General features: G+C 46.0%; 1 protein-coding gene across 2 annotated transcripts in view; it reads left to right on the top strand.

The window, feature by feature from the left end:
• PMFBP1 (polyamine modulated factor 1 binding protein 1) overlaps window positions 1-21,677 on the top strand; it is a 1,360,893-nt gene that overhangs the window by 718,738 nt on the left and 620,478 nt on the right. For both annotated transcript variants that reach the window (XM_069635509.1, XM_069635508.1), the window contains 2 exons: window positions 6,864-7,010; window positions 7,323-7,469. In XM_069635509.1, the coding sequence (XP_069491610.1) occupies window positions 6,864-7,010; window positions 7,323-7,469 (294 nt within the window). The remainder of the gene's footprint in view (window positions 1-6,863; window positions 7,011-7,322; window positions 7,470-21,677) is intronic.

Raw genomic sequence — 21,677 nt, 5'->3', positions numbered from 1 at the left:
TCACATTGTCTTTAGCTTTCTTTAGATTCATTAGAAAGCAATATTTCTAATGGATGCTATTTCCTCAGGAGATTCTTCACCTTTTGAGGTACCTCAGCTGTCGGGGCGGGGGGTGGGGGGAGGCAAACTCGGAACATTGTTGGGAGATGCAGTCCGCTTGCAGCCCATGCACAGTTATTTCTGCATGGCTCTGAATAGAATTGATGCACCTTAGGGGTATAACTGGCAGTGTCTGCCTTAATCTCTGCTTCTTTTCTGACACCACAGGTTTCGGTCTTCTCTCTGAAACAAGTTTAAAATCTGTTTTATTTTATTTTCTCAGCATCTGTATTATTTCATGTGTGGTCCTTTTCACAAGTTTGAGTGAGTTGATTTCTGTATTTGAGTCATCTTACAAGTAACCAATAAAATTACATGTAAAATGGACTGTCATGTTTACAGTGTGAGATGTTTGGTAGTCCATCATTGCAGGAAAGAAAGTTACTCTCGAAGGCCACCCATGAAGGGACAGGGAGAAACAAAGTGAAAAGAGAACAATGGTTCCTAAATAATAGGAAAATCACAGCGGTTTCCGCCTTCACATGCCTAGGAGTTTGTGTGAACAATGATAAAAATGAACTACCCAGATGCATGGATCTGAGAAACAAAGCAAGAAACTTGACGGGACAAGCAAAGATTCTATTGACGCGATTTTGCAGATTCTCTTTGAAACGATTGGTGGATTTTTATAGAGCAAAAGTGGTGGCAATCCTCACGTACGGAGCAGAAACTTCACTCCTTTTGGATGCTAAAATATGGCCTACCCTAGAAGGAAAATTTTGGCAATCGACTCTTCAACTACCAAAATCCTATCCAATCCAAATAATACAAAGAGAATTAGCACCGTCTTTGCTGAAAGTTATTTCAGAGTGGAAAATCATGTCCTTTTTCAGGAAATGCTTTGAAAAACATGGCCCACTTCCTGGAGTATAGCCTACCCTCAAGGGACATTCTGGCCATGGAGGTAGAATGGTCCCATTCCCTGTACTCCAAAGACAAGGACTCTGCACATAAGTCTTCTGTCTGGACCGGCTAAATCACATAAACGGAATAAAGTATTTCTTGTGTATCATTCAGGAAGCAATGCTTCATTTTTTGTATGTTCTTCCAGATTTCCTTCAATAAACCATTTTACAGTTGCTTCTGGATGTAGATCCAGTGGTCCAAAAAAAAGCAATAGAAGACATTCAGAAAGGAGAGTACAATGCTGCTAATACAACGCAAGATATTATCTGATTTCCGAAAGAACCAGGGAAACGGACACATTTTAGATCTAAGGCCTCTAAAGATGTATATGAGAAGACAAATTCAGCATGTTAATGCTTGGGCACAAAGATTGGATGCTGTCTTTGGAACTACAGAATGTGAACTTATATATATTCCAATCTACCAGCACACAGAAAACACAAAGTGTTTTGTGACAAAACACCATAGCCGTTTCGGGGTGCTGGCATTCTTCCCAAACTCAGCACGGCCTCTTTTGTCAAAGGTCATGTTGATAATGCCAGTGCATCAGAGATTGTCGGTAGGGGTGTTTCTCTAACTTGATGCTTGACTTGTAAAATCAGCAAGTCAATAACAATCTTTTTACACTGAGGCAGACAATGCCGTTTCACCGCCATCCTAATTTTATCCTCGATTTGATTAACTCCAACCTGCTCCCAGCCATCGGACTTATTGTATAAGGAAGGGTACTGTAGATAAGGACTTTCCCACCAACAAATTGATTTCAAATGATCGCGATGAGAGGTCTTTCCAACTTCTGAAAACTGCAACAGCAAGGTTGTTCTGCTGATTAGGCAGCTGGGGTCTTGCATTTTGCTGATGCCACATCTGAGACTGCAGATGAGATTTAAGCAGGGCTCATTATGATTGCAGTGAACACAGTCAGCATGCTTATAGGCAAATGTGTTTCTGGTGCGCAATTCCCTGCGACAGAATCTGCACTGGTGGATGATTTGATGGTGGAGGGAGTCTTTGATCTTGCAGACTTTCAAGAACAGTTTCTGACAGAAAACCCCATTGGCATATTGTGGCACTTGTAATTTGTAATTCCATTTGTAATTTATTTATATAGCGCTTTCGCCAAAGCGCTGAACATTAAGTGGTAACAAATAGGTAAAACAAATCAAAAATCAAAAGGGAGGACAAAATTACATTTGAGAAGAAAGGAAATGAAAGGAAAATAGTTAAGGTAGAGGAGTGCACGGATAGAGGTAGAGAGTTCCAGTGTTTGGGAGCAAGCATGGGAAACGAGTGGAAATGAGATTGCGCACAAGGAGGTTTGGGGACAGATAAAAGGAACAGATTGAGAGTGCAGGGATGAGGAATGAACATGAAATGAGATTAAGGAGGAAAAATAGGGTGATGCAAGGCCTTGCATGGTTTTGTAAACAATGTATAAAAAGTAAAGCGTAAACTAGATTCAAAAGAGAGCCATGAAATTGACTGAAGAGAAGTAGGAATGGGCGAGCGATCAGAGAGACAAAAATGCGATTACGAATAGAAGAGTTGAAAATGGAGCAGCGGGGGGCAAGTCTGGAGGCAGGGGAAACCAAGCAAGAGAGCAGAACACTAATCAAGATGCGAGAAAACCGGGGCAGAAATTAGAGGTTTAGTTCCGTTGAAAGTAAGACTTGCATGGCGGAGTTCAGTTGGGGCCACCTGGTTGGAGAGATAAGTAAGGCTCATATACATGTGCAGGAGCTTAGAGCAATCAGATTGATCTAGCAGACTTAGCAGCTGAAGTTGCAAGGGAAACCTGTGATGATAATGATTGATAATGCCATTGCAATGGACTATGTCAACAAGAATGGGTCTGTATATTCCATCACATTTTACATGGAGGCAGAGATGCTGTGTTTATGGGCGATTTCTAGAGACATGCCAAGTGTTCCTACAGTCATGAATCATTTGGCAGTAGAAGACGAAATATGAGCAGCATGGTGCACTGCATGTTTCCAAAGGGTTCCTTCGTCGGTTTTGTGATATACCACTTTGTGTATGTGTGGCCATTAACGGGCTGATCTGTGTGTGACTCATGAATGCACAAAGCATCAACTGTTCCAGAGGGCTCCCCAGGAGAGGAGCTGTTGGGAAACACAATGTTGATTCTGTGGATGCATGTGAGGATGAATGTTGCTTTTCAAGTGCTGGTGTTGCATGTGGTACTTGGGAGGCAAAGGCATTCATGAGGGACAGAGTTCTTATACCTCCAAAATGGCTGCGGATAAGTGGGTTGGGGGCCTGCAAGCAAGCTTTCCAGCATTACCACAGCATTGGATACAGCTAGTCCCCTAGATCCAAGTAGCTTGCAGTTACACCCTTGTGTGTTTACAATGTCAGTGTCATGGATTTCAGAGAAAGTACTGGATCGGGTTGGTAGCAAAGAGGCAGATTACAAGGAAAGTTTACACTTGTAGGTAGGTGGTTTGGGTTTTGTCATTTGTGATGACAAGTTGATGGGCCCTTTGGCAGCCTTGGTGGCAAGGGCATTGGAGTTTGTACACGCCCTGCTCAAGGATGGTTTGCAAGTAGCAACTGTTAAGGTCTTCCTGACCTCTTTGCTCAATTTTATGAGAAAATCAAAATACGTTTTTCGTTGGCATTCCAACTATAATGTCGTTTTTTAAAGGCCTGGGTAATGGGTATTCCTCTTTGTATGCCATTTCCATGGGAGTGTGAATTGGATGATTTCAGATTTCTGATGTTCAAAATGGTCTTCTGATGGCCGTGACAAAGTTTAATGTAAATCATTCAATGCAGTTACCAACTTCACTTTGACTGAAGGCTCAGGAGGGTTTGCATATTCAGAAAGTGAGAAGGGATTTGATCCACTACATTTCTAGCTCTGATGAGTGTACTCTTGTTGGCAGGAATACATCCAAAAGGGTTGGCTGTTACTAAACAGACCATTTCTAGATGGAAAGTGGCATGTATCTGGCGCATGTGCAAAGCTGTGCATAAGGCGCCTTCCTGGGGGGATGGTGGCATACTCCCCAAGGGGTGCAGCAGCTACAGCTGACGTCCCTATTCAGGGAATATGAAGAGCAGATGTTTTTCCAAATGTTTGCTAGACATTATTTTCTGGATTCAGAGCAGACACTCTTTTTGGGAAACCTCTGGTCTGATATATCTTTGACTGGTATACGGATTCATTTCTGTGTATCCAAGGCCCCTCCATCCAAATTTGGCATGTGATTGCTGTGGGAATCTTCCCCAAAGTGATAGTATTCTGTCAGGATTGGCCTAAGGGTAAGGGCGTGCTCACTAAGCCAAAGCGAGAAGGACACACAAGAAGCTGAACTATAACGAGTCCTGTAGACAAAGGATGGGCAACATAAGCTGTGAACAAAAAAGGGGCAGGGAATACAAAGATACAAACAAGCTGGGTTCCCTCTTGGGGTGGACGCAGTAATGGGAAAGAGTTTATCCACGGACCTTTGGAAACTCCAGCCTTCTGCACAGATTGCTATAACAGGGGCCCACTCTGAATGCTCATGGCTGGGAACAACAGCAGTGGGTGTCTGTACCTAAACCCTAAGGCACGAACAAGGTAACAGTACTCACAAGACTGAAGCCTGTACGGGTCCAGCAGGAACCAAACAATGACACGCGGTACAACACTTAAACGCGACAAGGGAAGGGGCAGAGGTTGCCTGCCGGAATCCAACAGACAAGCTCTGTACAAAGGATTTACATAAGACACAAGTGAAGACAAGAACAGAAATATCCAGGGAAAGGAAGTTTAAGAGAACAAGGTTCAGAACACAATCCGGAAGGAAGGAAGGGCAGAAACCTAGTATCTGAATGTAGGGAATGGCGACGGGAAGCTGTACACAGAATAGTAGAACAGTAACTCAGGACTGGAAAGACAAGAGAAAGCTAGCAGAAGGAAATGAAGGAAACAGTATAACTGAAATGGATAACCTAAGGGGAGGACTGAAGACTCAAGGAAGAGAAGGACAGGGATCAAGAACAGAGGGCTGCAGACAAGGAAGAGAGCAAGGGAGCAGTAGCCAGGAAACAGGGGGCTTAATAAAGACAAGTGGCTTGGTAATCTGTGAAAATACCTTTAACTCACCCAAGATCTGATTAACCTAACAAGTTTCAGTTCTACAAGTCAATCTAGAACTGCTAAACTAGTTTGAATTTCTCACTTTTCTTCTTTTCAAAAACAAAATGCCTATGCATGAATACACCCTTACTTTTGATTATTACAAGGGGACGTATGTATAAGAATGCAGATTAATGCTTCAGTATGTGCGATCAATGTCAATTTTGGTCATTTCTTTACAACAATGTGAATATGATGCAATATTTATTTCACAAAAATAATACTAACACACCCTTGATTTATACAATGTGATGTGTTTTTAGTTTTGTGTAAAGAATCACATCAACCGTATTCTGTTCCTCTATTGCACTATGAATATGCTAGATAAAAATCCAGTCCTGGGGACTGGTTCTGCTTAATAAAAACAAATATGTTTTGAGTATGAAAGCAACGGCTCAGGATATATAATTTGGAATTCATATCCAGAATAAAATAACCCGATGGTTTGGATACTCTGCTTACTTGTGAAGCACTATTAAAAAGCAACACACTGATACAGCACAGTAGAACACTCTAAGCGAGACTAGAGTGAAAAGTAATCCTATGTAGTAGGAGCCCCCCCCCCCCCCCTTTTTCGTTACCTACTTTGTTCTAGCTCTATTTCCTGGCACAATACTAGGGCTATCCCTTCAGTTACAGATAATAAAGAAAGGGAGCAAGGGGGCTGTAGCCAGGGAACAGGGGTTTGCAAACAAGGAAGAGAGCAAGGGAGCAGTAGCCAGGAAACAGGGGGGCTGCAAACAAGGAAGCAGGGCTGCAGTATGGAAGGCACACAGGAGCAGGCCAAAGGCAGGGGAGAGATGGCGCAGGGCAGCAAGGCAGGAAGCACAGGGCTCTGGAACAAGAGCAGGAACTGGAAGCCACAGGACACAGCAAATATCCAAGGAACAGGGCAACAAAGGGCTGGTAGAAGGCTCAATGCAAGACGCCTGTGCTCCTGCAGGCAGCTGCTCAAATACTGAGCTGCCCTGTGCTGAAGTAGGCTAATTAGCAGCACCTGGAGCAGCACAGGTGAATGTAATTGGCCGCCACCCTCTCTAGTCCTGGGAAAGCGAAAGCTGCACTGTTCTCTAAGGCTTCTGGGGATTGTAGTGCCAGAACTGCTGTATAGGAATAACTAAGAAATGGGAACTGCCACAGGGTGCATTATGGGACATGTAGTTTGTAAAAGTAAATACGGAAGTTCCAAAGCCTTACGAATTGAAAGTAAAGACAATAATATGAATAGATGTTGTCCAGGGAGTATTACGGAAGCAATTGAGTCCCAAATAGTCCACAATGGGGGCCAATAGGTGTGCCAGTGGCACGATCGTGACAGTATTCTTTGGTGGAAACAATATACATCCCAACAAAGTTGCATTACCTCAGTGTAACGTTGGTTCTGGTGGATTCTTGGTTTTCTTGCTTTGTTGATTTGTTTTTAAATGCCGCTCTCCTCTTTGTGTCTGTGGAGTGTTCTTAGTCTTGAGTGGGGCAGGAATTTTCAAAGGAACTGTTGGGTTATGGATGGTCCTTTCGCTTCAGGGCAAAGACATGCAATCATGGCACTGTGCAAACATGAAGAAAACGGGTATTTCAAAAGATTAAGGATATGCAGTGGCGACAAAGTATTCCTCCGATCCATTGGTACCCTAAGGTCTCTAACTGTTTCATCTGTTCTTAGCCTATAATGCTTTGGTGGTTGCTTGTTAATTGGACTGTTTTTTAGGTTCTGCAACAGGAGCACACAATGACAAGCTTGAGACAGGAAATTAGAATGTGCGAGTCAGAGAAGCTGGACCTCAAAGAGGTTATCAAGAAGCAAGAGCGAAAATTGCAGGCCACACAGGACCAGCAGCAAGACACAGAAGAGGAGGTACATTGATTTTGCGCCTTGCTTGCATCTCTACATTTGCACACTGAAAGGGGTGCTTTCACCAAACTCTACTGTTTGGGTCTATTTGGAGATGTCCCAGGAGTTGTAAAGAGAATTGTGGGACACTGGGGAACTCAAGGTCGACACTCTTTATTTGATACCTTTGTTTCCTGTACCCCACTCTCTGGTCTTGCTTTATTATTAAGGTTATACATCTAAAAAGAAGTGGAGCACCATACTGAAGAAAGAATGTAGTTGAGCGAAATTTGCCCACACTTGTTCTGCTGTCTTATCTTTTACTTTATGTGGCAGGTCAAAAAGAATGAGGACACCATTCGGCAGTTAAACGCAGAACTGTCATCGTGTGAGACTTGGAGGGACTCTGCCAAGGATACAATTAGCAGGCTAAAATCAGAGGGGGATTTGCTGCGGCAGAAAATCACAGAGCTTCAGAGAGAGGTATTTAACAGTGAATCCAGTGATTCCAAAAGTGTACGCCTTAGCCATCTGAATGGTAATTATTTCAGGAATTTGAGCAGAGAGTTTGTGTTATTGAGGGCACCTTTGGCCCTGTGAAACACTTTACATTTCTGCTACTAGTCTAGGTATCCATCCATGGTCTTGTCCCCCACTACCTTACTGAATGCATCTCACTCTACTCTCCCTTTCAATTTCTCAGCTCCTATTCTCTTCACAATTTATCAAACCCACTCCTTCTTTCCTCCTCCTTTGATTCCTTTTCCCACTACACTGGAATGCCCCCCACCCCTGGCCATCAAAGCTATTTCTTCATTGTTACTCTTGCCAATGAGACCAAAGACCAACTGCGAACAATGGGAGGAGCCCCTCAACCCACCCCATCCTCCTATCCAAACTCGCTGCCCAACCCACTGCTCCTGCATTTTGCACACAGGACTGCTGTATGTACATCTGTGGTTTATGTTCCTATTTTGATCCCTTCATGACTCTGTATGTAATTCAATCCAAAAATGCTCTTAAATAATGGCACCTTACCCTAGGACTGCTTCTACTCGGTTATTGCCTGCTGTTCTAAACAAAACCCTATTCTTAAATAAATACAAGATTCAAAACGATAAATCCAACAAAAAGGCACCGTTCAACCCTTTTAGCACACATGTCCATGGCGTGTGCAGATACCAGTTTTAATGTACAACCTGTACAAACCCACCCAATAAATCCAATATGATTATAGCACCAGCAGCAAGAGAGTCTGGTTTTATTTCTCTACACCCGAGCACAGATTTCGTGGGTGTTTTTATAGGGTTTTATACAAAGAGAATCATGCATAAGCTAGTAAGATAAATTTAGTCAGTTACATTTGAACAATATGCTTCATAGCGGAACCCCATGTGACCTTGGGTGGCATGGCTTAGCAGCACCATGCTGCTTTCTATATGTACTTATTCATATTTATTTTGTAGTCATTGTATCTCTACTTATCCACATTCATATTCTGCTCTGTACAAAATATTTTGCAGCTAGTGCCTTCCCACATTAAAATAAAAAATGTAGCACGTTAATGTCTGTAATGTAAAGCTCATAGACCTGGCTTAAACAAAAAGCTGATACTTATGCTGACATGATAAAACATCCCTCTATGCTTTTAGGCAACTTCAAAGTGACATAAATCACTATTTATAGCCGCTACGTTGGGTTACTTTGCACAGACATTGGGCCTCATTACAAGTGTGCCGGTCTGGAAACAACGGTGCCGGTAAGCCTACCAGCACTGTTGTTTCTGGACCAGCACACTACGGGTTTGCCTGCTGGAGCCGCTGTGCCCGACACAGCTGACCCTGCTAGGCACAGCAGCGACGGTGTAGGTGCTTCTGTGGTGCCCCTTCCCATATATGTTATGTTATGTTATTTTGCATTTATATAGCGCCTTCTATACCATTGGTATGGTCTGAAGGCGCTGGTAGGTTGAATGCCCTTGGGAACCGAAGTTCAGGTCAGTAGAGAGAGTAGAGAGAGTTAAGGTGCGTGTGAGCACCGGGTATGTGTGCAGCTGGTGCGGTATTTGTGTAATAGCTGCTTCTTAGCGGTAGGTGTGGTGGTTGAGAGATCTGGAGTATGTGTTCGTTCTGGCAGGATTTATCCAGACCGGATGTGGCTGCGTTAGGCCTGAGGAGAACACCTGGCTGGGGGGGAGTAACCAGCAGTGATTACTTAGAATGATGTAGAGTCTGCGGTGGATGTTGGTATGAGGTCAGTTATACCGAATGGTGTCATAGTATCTCTGTGTTCTAGCTGAGTGGTGGTGTAAAGGAGAGAGTAAGCGTGGTGGTGTGATATGATGGGTTATATGGTCCGCACTTGTCCCCTCTACGCACTTGTCCCCTCTACACACTCGTCCCCTCGGTATCAGGTATTAATATCGCCACATATATGGTCGCCGTAAATAATATCGCCGGGAAAATGTCGTGGTGATATTATTTGGGTGACCATATATGTGGCGATAGGGGCAATAATGTCGCCAGAAAAAACGACCATTTTTCAGCGATATTTTTGTATGCCGATATTTTTGTGGCAACATTATTACATGGAGCCCTCCCCTCTACGTAGCCCTTTTTCAAATGCACTCATTTGCTCTATATATTTGTCGGCCCTACCCACTAGTCTGTTCTATGCACTCTACACATTCCTCTGCTCAGCTCATCCATCCCGTTCCGCTCATCGGTCCGCTCCACGCATTCTGTATGCATTCGGTACTCGTCCATTTTACATGCTTATCCGTTCTGCGCACCCACGCGGTCTGTGTAATTCATCCGCTCCAGGCGTTTGTCTGCTTTATCCCCTCGTGTGCACTACACCTTCATCTGCTCTACACATTCACCCACCCTACGCACTCACCTGCTCTCCGCACTCACCTGCTTCCTGGACTCAGCAGCTACCCGCGCGCATGCACTCTCCACCCTCGTCCGCTCTCCACCCTCGTCCGCTCTCCACCCTCGTCCGCTCTCCACCCTCGTCCGCTCTCCACCCTCGTCCGCTCTCCACCCTCGTCCGCTCTCCACCCTCGTCCGCTCTCCACCCTCGTCCGCTCCGCACACTCATCCGCTCTCAATACTCATCCGCTCTCAATACTCATCGGCTCCCCGCGCTCATCCACTCCCCGTGTTCCCCGCACTAATCCATTCTATGCATCTATGAATCCGCTCCCCGCGCTCATCGGCTCCCCGCGCTTATCGGCTCCCCGCCCTCATCCGCTCCCCGCCCTCATCCGCTCCCTGCACTCCCCGCACTCATCCGCTCCCCGCACTCATCTATTCTATGTCAGACCGCGGAAAGTCTGTTGGGAAAGGAGAGGTATGGAAAGATGCGCCTAAGGGTTTTAAGGTGGTAGTGGCAGGACGTTGAGATGTTGACTTGGCGCGAGAGTGTTAGGTCAGAGTCAAGGGTGCATCCAAGATTTTTCACTGAGTTGGAGGGGGTCGGAGAGTTGCCCATGGCGGATGCCAGGGTAGTGGGTGCAGAAGAAGTTCAGAGTTTCCACATACCATGATTTCTGTTTTGGAGGGGTTTAACAAGAGGTGGCTTTGGGTCATCCAGAGTTCTATGTCATGGAGGCAGGAGGCCAGGTCAGGTCGGGAGTTGGGTTTTGAGTTCAGGAGTTGTAGAATTAGTTGAGTGTCGTCGGCGTAGTTGTAACACAGGATGTTGTGTGAACAAATTATTGGTGGGAGGTTGATCAAGTAGAGATTGAATAGGAGGGCGGATAGGCATGCTCCTTGTGGGACTCCCGTGTCGACTGGTCGGGCTTGGGAGGTATAGGTGGAGAGTATTGTTATTTGGTACCTATCGTTGAGGAATGAAGCTATCCATTTTAGAGCGGTTCCACAAATTCCTAGGGAGTGCAGACGGTCTAGTAGGATTGAGTGATTGATTGTGTCAAAGGCGGCGGATAGGTCAAGAAGGATTAGAGCGGCGCATCCCGAGGAATCTGACGTAATTTTAACGTCATCCCAGATTGAGGTTAGGGTGGTTTCAGTTCAGTGACGGGCTCTGAAACCTGATTGGGCGGGGTCTAGGAGATTGTTGGCTTCGACAAAGGCATTTAGTTGGGAGTAGGCGGTTCGGTCAATGAGTTTGGCAAGGAACCTGGTATTTGAGATGGGGTGGTAGTTTTTGGGTTTGAGAGGATCATGGGAAGGTTTTTTAATGAGAGGTTTGACATGAACCGTTTTGAATGCATCGGGAAAGATACCAGAGGAGAGGGAGGCATTTATGATGGATCTTGCGTGTTCTCCTGCACAGGTGGAAGCGAAAATTTCTCTGAGGGTTGTGGCTGGGCAAGGGTCTAGCGGCGAGCCAGATGGTTTGCGGGCAGGTAGAAGTTTGAGAAATTGCTCTGGTGCTATTGGACTAAAGGATTCGAACGTTGGTTGCGTATTGGTTGCGGCTGGTGGGCTAGCCGGTATGGGGGGGAGAGTTGCCTGGTGGGTGTAAGAGAGCCTGTTTGGTGGTTAGAGTATTTGTTCTTTCGAGAGCCGTGGTGTAAAAGTGGAAGGAGAGTGAGTCGCACAGTGATTGTGAGGGGGTCAAGACGGTCGTGGTGCAAGCCGGGTTGGCGAATTCGGAGATGATTTTGTGGAGTTCTTTGCTTGGGTTTTTGCAGTTTAGGATTCGGGAGTTGTAGTGGGCTTTTTTTGCTTTCCGGATTTCGGCGTTGTACTGATAAAGGTGTCGGGCCAAGGTGGCCCTGGTCTCCTGGGTTTTGTCTTTCTGCCATTTGCGTTCTAGGTATTTATATAGTTGTTTAGTGGTCTTCAACTCAGGAGTGAACCATCTGGGGAAGAGGCCACGGCGGGTTGATGGTTTGCAAGGGGGTGTGAGCCGCATCACAGATGCGTTGAGCCATGAGTCAAAGGCTTCCGGGGTTGGTTGTTTGAGTTGGCAGGTAGTTGTGGAGACTGGAGGAGTGCGTCGGCCAGGTCCAGGACGATTATTCGTTTTTTCCAGCATTTGCGTAGATTCGGAGGTTCAGATTCGCGTACCGGAAGGGGGTCCGGTGAGCGAAAGGCGAATGAGAGAATGAAGTGATCGGACCAGGTGATAGGGGTGGGGGGGTTTAAATGAATCAGGGTGTTGGAGCTAAAGATGGCATCAAGAGTGTGTCCTTTATAGTGAGTCGGGCCATTTATGTGAGGTTGGAAGTTAATTGCGTCTAAACCGTCAACCAGAGAGTGTGTCATAGGGTTGGTGGGGATGTCAAGCCATATGTTGAAGTCTCCAAGAAGGGTTAGGTTTGGATGGTTTAGTTGGAGGGTGGCCATAGCGTCGGAGAGGTTGTTTGCGAATTGTCTATCGTAGCCAGGGGGTCTGTTGATAATTAGGAAGCTGTGTGAGAGCGACGGGGAGAGAGATAGTTTAACGAGGAGAGATTCGCAGGAAGGAATGGAAGGTTGGTTGTCGATGATTGAGGAGTGGAAGAGAGACTTGAAGACGAATGCTATACCCCCTCCTCTTGTGGGACGGTTCAATGGGATGAGGGAGTAGTCGGGGGGAAAGGCTTCATTAGCGATTGGGGCGAAGTCGTCAGAGAACCAAGTTTCGGTGATGAAAACCAGGTCTGGATTGTCTGAGGCAAGGAGGTCAAAGATGCAGTGTCTGTTTTTTTTTCTACGGAACAGGCATTAAATAGGATGCAGTTCACATCGGCAGGCGAGGTTGGTCTCGGAGCTGGAGCGGAGGGGGGTGGAGGCGGAGAGGGTGGAAGCTGGAGAGGGAGAGGGAGCGGGGAAGGGTGGGTGATGATCGATGGGAATAGCAATCGAGCAGACAGAATGGCGGGTTTCGGGCGGGCTTGGATGGCTGCCTGTGTTAGAATGATCGGGTTTGGGGGATTTGAGGGTGGGGTGTGGGCGGTTAGGCGTTTCAGTTGCGGTTGGTGAGAAATCGAGGGAGAGGGGTTTCAGGAAGGGTGAGGCCACGCGGGAAGGAGGTGATTGGGGGAATGAGGTGGTGTCACGGGGAAGGAGGTGATTGGGGGAATGAGGTGGTGGGTCGAGACAGGGGAGGCGAAGATTGCTGAGAGATTGAGGGGGACCAGGTACGTTTCCTCTTTAGTCTCTTTGTTGCGATTGGAGTGTGAGAGAGGGTAGGGGGTTGGAGGGGGAGAGGGATGCGGCTTCGGTTCTTGCTAGGGCTAGGCGTGCAGTTTTTAGGTAGGGGAAAAGGTTCGGTCGGGGGGAAGGTGGCGGGGGTTTGAGGGCAATGCGGGGGGTGGATGATTGCGGGACAGGGTGTGCCTGGTATGATGGTGAGGGGAGCGGGTATGGTTAACGTTGACTGGTCGGTGGTGGGGTTCGGGGGAGGAGTGGTCTTAGGTTGGTTGGCTCGCCATCGTGCCCCTCTGGCTTGGTGTTTGGAGAGGGGAATGGTAGGGAATGCAAAGGAGGGTGGGATGATTTGGGAAGGGGGGGACAGGAAGGAAGGCAGAACGGGGAGTGGGGGCTGTCCACGGTGGTCGTTTCCGACAAGCTCTGTAAAGTGGGTGTACTCATGTTTGGTACGGGCTTTTAGGTGGAATTTAGGAGGGCTTTCTAATTGTCGTTCTAAATTCAGTGGGGGCACGCTTTTAGGCACACTTCCAAGTTCGGTTTGCACAAAGATGTTACATTATTAGGCACACTTCTAGATTCAACTGTACACAGCGATGATATTGGGTTATTAGGTACTATTAGGCGCACTTCTAGATTCAACTGTACACAAGGATGATATTAGGTCTACCTCTAGATTCAATTTTGGATAGAGATGATATTAGGTCAATCTCTAGATTCAATTTTGTATAGACGGGATATTAGACTATTAGGCACACTTTTCTCAATTCGACTTTATACAGGGCGGGTATTAGGCATGAGTCAAAATTAGCTTTGTACAGGGAGGATATCAGGGAGATTAGTCGGTTCAACCAAGCACGGTATTAGACTATTAGGATATTGGGCTCACTTCTAAATTCAACTCCCGCAGAGAGGCTAATGGGCGCCCTTCTACATTTAACTTTCCCTCAGAAGCTATTGGGAACACTTCTAAATTCAACTTTCACAGAGAGTCTACTGGGCACACTTCTAAATTCAACTTTCACTTAAACGCTGTTGGGCACACTTCTAAATGCAACTTTCACAGAGAGTCTATTGGGCACACTTTAAATTCAACTTTGACAGAGATGCTATTGGGTACACTCTTAAATTCGGCTTCTAAATGCACTTCTAAATCCAACTTTCACCTTGCACACTTTAAATTCAACTTTCACAGAGAGGCTATTGGGTGCACTCTTAATTCAGCTTCTAAATGCACTTCTAAATTCAACTTTCACATTGAGTCTATTGGGCACACTTATATATTCAACTTTCACAGAGATGCTATTGTGCGCACTCTTAATTCAGCTTCTAAATGCACTTCTAAATTCAACTTTCACATTGAGTCTATTGGGCACACTTCTATATTCAACTTTCACAGAGATTCTATTGGGTACACTCTTAAATTTGGCTTCTAAATCCAACTTTCACCTTGAAAGCTATTGAGCACACTCCTAAATTCAACTTCTAAATGCACTTCTAGATTAAAATTTCACAGAGGGATATTGGGCACACTTCTAAATACAGCTTTCCAAGAGTGGCTATTGGGTACGCTTCGAAATTCAATTTTCACTGGAGGCTATTGGGCAGGCTTCTAAATTCAAGTTTTAATTGAGGGTTATTGGGTACATTTCTAAATTCAGCTTCTAAATGCACTTCTAAATCCAATTTTCACCTAGAAGCTATTGGGTACACTTTTAAATTCAACTTCTAAAAGCACTTCTAGATTCAACTTTTCACAGATTCAACTGGATTCAACTTTCCATGCGAGGCTATTGGTCACGTTTCTTGATTCGATTTTCACCAGGAGACTATTGGGTAATCATCTAAATTCAACTTCCAATGAGGGGTTGTTGGGCACACTTCTAAATTCTAAATGGGGACTTACAAATTATCGGCACCTGTCTTCCCGGACCGCCGGGGTTGTAATCCCCTGGTGTTACCGGGAAGTCAGGCGCTGGTAATTTATTTCGGGTCCAACAACAAAACGCCGGTATCACCGGCAGGGTTACCGCCGGACCCTTAATGAGGCCCATTGGCCTGAAAGGCATGCTTGACAACCTGAAAGCTAATCAAGACAAATGAATGTCCAGATCTCCTGTTTTTTGCAAATAAATACTGAATGGAAGCAATGCGATTGCCATCTGTATTTATGTGTAAGAATTTGTAAAAACAGAAACCGGGAATCCTAATCATAAGTAAAGAGCCACGTTCTGACGACCAGCACCCATGTTACACTTAGTCTGGTTCTCAGGCAAGACTGTCTCCCTCTCTCTCAGAGAGTTGCTTACAGTCATCAGGGTTTTCTACACCTCTGCCAACAAATCACATGATTGTGGTGTTCTGCTCATTAAAGCTGCATGGCCAGTGCTTATGAGAACAGAACATACTGCTGGTTTGAAAATGTTCTTCAAACATTAAAGAATTCAACAATCATACTTTTGACCTGATGTAAGTGTTCATTCTTTGGATCAATTTTTGGCATGTGCTTTGGCTGAATTAGAAGAAAAAAAATCCTTTTAAAAACATGACATAAGTGGGACATATCAGCAATCCCTGCAAGCCAAGCCTGTTTTAGCCACCCTGAGAATACCTGACTGTTTTTCTCTTTTTCTTTTGCTCCATCACTGGATAAAAACTGCAAAAGAGATGTTAATAATTTCTTGTTTGCCTAGAAACAACTGGTTTCTAAAATAGTGTTTTTTTTTTTTATAAATGTGCTTAAAGTTGTTTTTTCTATGGTTATGGAACTAAATGCACAATACAAAATAGAAATAAATTGCATTTCTTGGTTGCCTGGAACACTGTAGTGCCTCCCACTCCCTCCCCATCACTCCTTGTGTACCTGCTCTTTCCAATCCTGCTGTACCTTATTCCTGTTCCCATCATCTCTTCCTTTCTCATCTCTCTCCTCTGTCATACGCCCCCCTCTTACCTCCATTCCCTCTGCTCCTCTTCCCCGGCGTGTGTGTGTGTGTCTCTCTCTCTCTCTCTCTCTCTCTGTCTCTGTCTCTGTCTCTCTCTCTCTGTCTCTAGGGCCAATCAGCGATGGCTAGCATTCAAACCTGGATTTACCCCATGATGCCACCATCATAGCAGCCCATCACACAATGGCCTGGCATTGAACAGTGAGAAAACTGAGCTCATGATTGTTGCCAGTGATACTAAGCTCGGTAAATTAGGCCCAATGTTCAAAAAGCTTTAATATTGATAATTGCAATATCGAGGTGAAGAAAAAAGTAAAAACACTCAGTATCCCCTTGCCTGGCTAGATTGCAAGCAATGACTGCAAGGTCAGAGGGTTCTTGGAGCCGGGTCCTGTCAATTTTTCAGGTTTTACAGTCAATTATATTCCTCCTGGTTGGTGGTTTCTCAGCAGGAAGTAAATCAGTTTTTGGATCAAATGGCGCTATATTGGTGCTCGGATGAGGAATGTGAATGGTTGGGCCACCCAGTGAAGTTGGAGGAGGTGCTGTCGGCCATAAAATCTCTACCCTTCAAAGTTTGAAAGACAGCCGACTACCAGACTCCTTGAGGGTGGTGGTGCTGCTCAAACCGGATAAGGAGGCAAATTATTGCTCCTCATGATATGATATATCATATGACATTTGTCATACCGGCCCATATCCCTAATCAATCTGGATAACAAGATTTTGGCCAAAATACTGGCATCCAGGTTAGCACCACTGATGCATAGGTCGGTGAGGGCGGATCAATCTGGGTTTATACCAGGACGTTCCACCTCCTATGGTTTGCATAGAATGTTTGGGATGATGTTAGCGGTGCAACAAGATGACTAATTCGTGACCGCACTTCTGGACGCCACAAAGGCGTTTAATTCAGTGGAATCGCCATTTCTGTTTGCGGTAGTATGTGGGATGGGGATGTGGGAACAATTTATTTTGCGGGTCTCCCTACTGTAATCTCAGCCGAGTACAGATCAGAGTAAATGGCCAGTTCACTCCGAATATACAGTTAGGAAGAAGCACTAGACAGGATGCCCTGTTACGCTCACCTGGTATCCACAGGGATGCCACCCAGCTGGGTTACTCGCTGGTATGCTTCTCAGCTTTGCCCTGATGTGGTCTGCAGGGAAGGTTCTGCCTGAAAATACAGGGGGACTGTGTTCAAGACTGACCGACTGGGGTAAGTATCCTCCCTCCACCCCCGGATGCTTTCAGTCCCTCTGGCGCCCTCTCCTCACCTTGTGGCAGAATTAGGCTTGCTCTCCGTCCTGCCTTCTTTGCAGCGGCGCGTTGTCTTGCATGGGCGAGTGTGGTCCAGTTATTTAACTGACGCCGGCCCGTTTGGTATTGTTCAGGTAGGTCTTATTGCTGTTCTTTAGTTTTGTTGCTATCCTGCATGCTTTTCTTTGTTTAAAATGTCTCTTTTCTCCCTTAGGTATCCAGAGCTTCAGAGCGGCGAACTGGCTTGGTTGAGCCCTGCTGGTAAATGATGGCGCATGAAGAGCGCTATGATGCGGTAAGTAAGCGCTATGCGCAGCGTTGCGAAGTCTTGCCTTTGCTAACCTGTTTTCCTTCCTTGTAGGTCGCGGTGTTCTTCAGCGCAAGTGGAATGTCCGGAGTGGTGCCAGCCGAGAGGCGACCTGCCAGGTAAGCCTTTTGAGCAGTTCGTAATTTGTAAATGTCTCTACAGCTTTCTTTAATGTTGCCTCTATCTTCCTTTTTCAGGTCGTTCTTTCTGGGAGGCGTGCAGATTTCAGGAAGCTGTTCTCAGTAGCTGCGAGTGTTTAAAGATGAAGACTGCAGGTAAGATGCTGCTGCTAATGATGTTCCTTTTGTCTCCTTGCAGGTTCTGCTCCTCCGAGGTTCGAGGGAATAGCTGGACACGGTGAGCGTCACCTTTCAAGCTGCAAAGTAACACGAAGCATGTTCTGCAGTCAGGGTGTGGTTTATATAGCCCAGGTAAAGTAGTACCAGGGAAAGTAGTTCCAGGCCTGCCACACCCAAAACACTAGACCGCATAGCTTGGTTCTTGTGAACCAAGCTATGTGGATGCCTCCATGTTGGCTGACAATACAATAAAGTAGTTCCCAAGCACATTGTTGTTTATGGTGTATGAGCCTGGCACCATAGGCACCAGGACTGGCCCCATGAGGCCTTTTGAAGAGGATGCCAGGCTCTAGAGGCCCGAGTCCTGACTCCACCTGGCCAATGGGTTTGCCAGAGGGGGTTTTGGGCGAGGGTTGTGACAGCACTCCCCCCTAAGGCCCCTCCCATGGTGTTCCTTCTGTCTGGCCCAGGTTTGGTTGGGAAGTTCCGATGGAATTTCCTGATTAGACGTGGTGCGTGGATATTCTCACTGGGTTTCCCAGGATCTATCTTGTGGTCCAAATCCTTTCCAATCGACAAGATAATATAGCTTGGTCCTAGAGTATTTAGAGTCCCAAGATATCTTTGACTTCGAATTCTGGTTCTCTGTCACCAAGTATGGGCTTAGGTGGTGTCCCAATCCGTGTGCCGGGTTGCATTGGTTTCAGGAGGGACACATGGAATACCGGGTGGATGTGTAGATTAGGTGGTAAATCCAGTTTCACGGCTGCTGGGTTGATAATTGCCTTAATGGTATAGGGTCCTAAGAATCTGGGATGAAAGGTCCGGGTTCCCTTGATGGGAACGAATTTAGCGGCTAACCAAACTTTGTCTCCTACTTGATAATCAGGGGCCTTTTTCCGGTGTTGGTCGGCGAATCTCTTTTGTTTTTCTTTGGCATGAATAAGGTGTTCCTTTGCCCTTTTGAAAGCCTGAGTAATGGTTGTGTGTAGAGTCTTTACCGCTGGCATTTCCAAGCTGGCTGGTAGGTCTAGTTCAGAGGTACGTGGATGTCTGCCATGAAGGGTATAGAAGGGCGTTTGTCCCGTGCTTGAATGCAAAGAATTGCTATATGCATATTCGGCTATCCATAGTAGGTCTTTCCAATTCCTTTTGTCCGTGGTGCAGCCTGCACCGTAATTATTGCTCGAGTGTCTGATTGGTTCTCTCGGTTTGGCGGTCCGTTTGGGGATGGTGACTGGTAGATAGCCGAATGTCGATCTGCGCCATTGCACAGCATTTTTTCCAGAAGTTTGAAACAAACTGGCTGCCTCGATCAGAGACCAGAACCGAAGGGAAGCCATGTAGCTTAACCACGCCTTCCAGGAACACTTTTGTTAAAGTGGCTGCGTCTGGGAGGCCTTTGAGAGGAATAAAATGGGCCATCTTCGAGAATAAGTCCACAACTACAAGGATGGTGTTGAACCCTTGGTTTAGACGTAGATCAATGATGAAGTCAAGGGAAAGAGTGTGCCATGGAACTGGAGGAATGTCCAGTGGTTGTAGGAGACCAGATGGTTTTTGTTTCTGTGATTTATTTTGTGCGCGGACACCGCAGGACTGAATATACTGAATGATGTCCTTGCACCAGGTAGGCCACCGAAAGTTCTCTTTCACCTTAGCTAGGGTTTTGGCGATCCCAGGATGCCCTTTGATCAGTGAATCATGATAGTTTTAAATAATATTCTGGTGTAATTCCTTCTTGAGTACATATAGGCGATCCCTAAACAAGGGTAGGTGGTCCTTGATGGTATATTGTTCTCCTTGAGTTTGCCAAGCAAGGTAGGCATTAGGATTCATTGTCCGTTGGATTTCTTTTCGTAGTTCTGCTTGTGTTAAGGCTGTCGTGATACCCAAGAGGTTGTCTTCAGGTATAATGGGTACTGGGTCTGGAGTTGTACATACTATTTCATCTATGCCCATGCGAGATAAGGCATCCGCCTTTCCGTTTCTGACTCCTGGTCAAAATGTGATTATGTAATCCTATTCGGCGAAGAAAAGGGCCCACCGTAATTGGCGCGAGTACTGGGCCTTGGTTGTTTTGAGATATTGCAGGTTTCGGTGGTCTGTGATGACTGTAATGGTGTGTCTGGCCCCCAGAAGGTAGTGCCTCCAGGCTTTAAAGGCGGATTTGATAGCCAGGAGTTCCTTGTCCGTGATTGCATAATTAATCTCTGGAGGTGAGAACTTTTTCGACCAGAAGGCCAAGGGATGTAGCTGGCCGGTTTCCGGGTCTCTCTGTGAAGGGACAGCCCCCATTGCGAGACTGGACGCATCAGTTTCAACGACATAAGGGAGGTCTGGACGAGGATGTGGCAGGATTGGAGCGAAGGTAAACCTTTATTTAAGTTCCTGAAAGGTTTCTTCTGCTTCTTCGGTCCAAGCAAACTTTTTATTGTTTTTTTCGTAATAGTACTGTGATTGGGTGCACAACCTGAGAGAAGTCTGGGATGAACCCGCGGTAGAAGTTCACAAAGCCCAGCATGCTTTGTACCCCTTTCAGAGACGGCAGTGAAGGCCATTTCAGAATAGCATCTACCTTGTGCACGTCCATTCTGATGCCTCGTGGAGTAAGGATAAAACCAAGAAATTCTACTTCGGTGACGTGAAAAAAGCATTTTTCAAGCTTTGCAAACAAGCGATGTTGACGGCACTTGGTGAGGACTGAACGAACGTGCCTGACATGATCTTGTTCCGAGGCTGAGTATATTAAGATGTTGTCTATGTACACTAAGGCGCACACATCAATTAACTCCCTTAAGACGTCATTCATGAAATATTGGAATTCCGTAGGAGCGTTGCATAACCCGAAGAGCATGACTTGATATTCAAACAAGCCGTACTTAGTACGGAAGGCGGTTTTCCATTCATCTCCTTTTCAGACTCGGACCAGGTGGTACACTCCTCGAAGGTCCAATTTGGTATAAATCTGGGCATCTTTAAGTTGGTCTAGCATCTCAGGGATCAGTGACAAGGGGTAGCGGTTCTTCACGGTGATCTGGTTCAATGCACGGTAGTCAATACAGGTTCTCAAGTCTCCTTCCTTTTTCGGTACGAAGAACAAAGGACTGGCTGCGGGTGACTTCGAAGGACGGATAAATCCGTTTGCAAGGTACTGGTCTAAATAGGATTTCAAATGAAGGTTTTCTGGTTCTGTGAGAGCGTAGATCCTGCCGCAAGGGATTTATGCACCAGGAACAAGGTCGATCTGACAGTCATAAGGCCTGTGCGGCAGCAATGTATTGGCCTGGTCCTTTCGGAAAACATCCTGGAAATCATGGTATTCACTTGGCAAGGTATTAGTTGCTCCCAGGGTTGATACTGTCGCTCCGGGAGTCATGGGGATACAGGCGTCTGGTTTCTCCTCTTGGTAATGGCAGGCAGGGGAGAAGTCACGGGGGAAGGTTAATTTTGGTGCCCGCCAGTCTACCAAGGGGTTGTGAGCAACCAACCATAGCATCCCTAGTATTAGCCTGAACTGAGGTGCCTTGATGAGATCGAATGAAATAGACTCCCGATGTCCGTCCTGACACAGCAAGGTTACCCTGGCTGTGTACTGGGTTACTGGTCCGGAAGCGATTTCTGTCCCATCCTCGGTGGTTACCTTGTCCATAGTTGGCTTAGAACACAAAGGAAGCCCCATCTCTGCTGCCAGTTCTTGATCAATATAATTTCCAACTGCTCTGCTATCGATGTATGCTTCAACGGCATGCATTCTTGATGACTGTTGGTGG

The sequence above is a fragment of the Ambystoma mexicanum genome, chromosome 1q (assembly GCF_040938575.1).
Source record: "Ambystoma mexicanum isolate Mex_15411 chromosome 1q, UKY_AmexF1_1, whole genome shotgun sequence".
Taxonomy (NCBI): Eukaryota; Metazoa; Chordata; class Amphibia; order Caudata; family Ambystomatidae; genus Ambystoma; species Ambystoma mexicanum.
The sequence above is the reverse complement of the archived record's forward strand: the minus strand, read 5'-3'. Positions and strand labels throughout refer to the sequence as shown.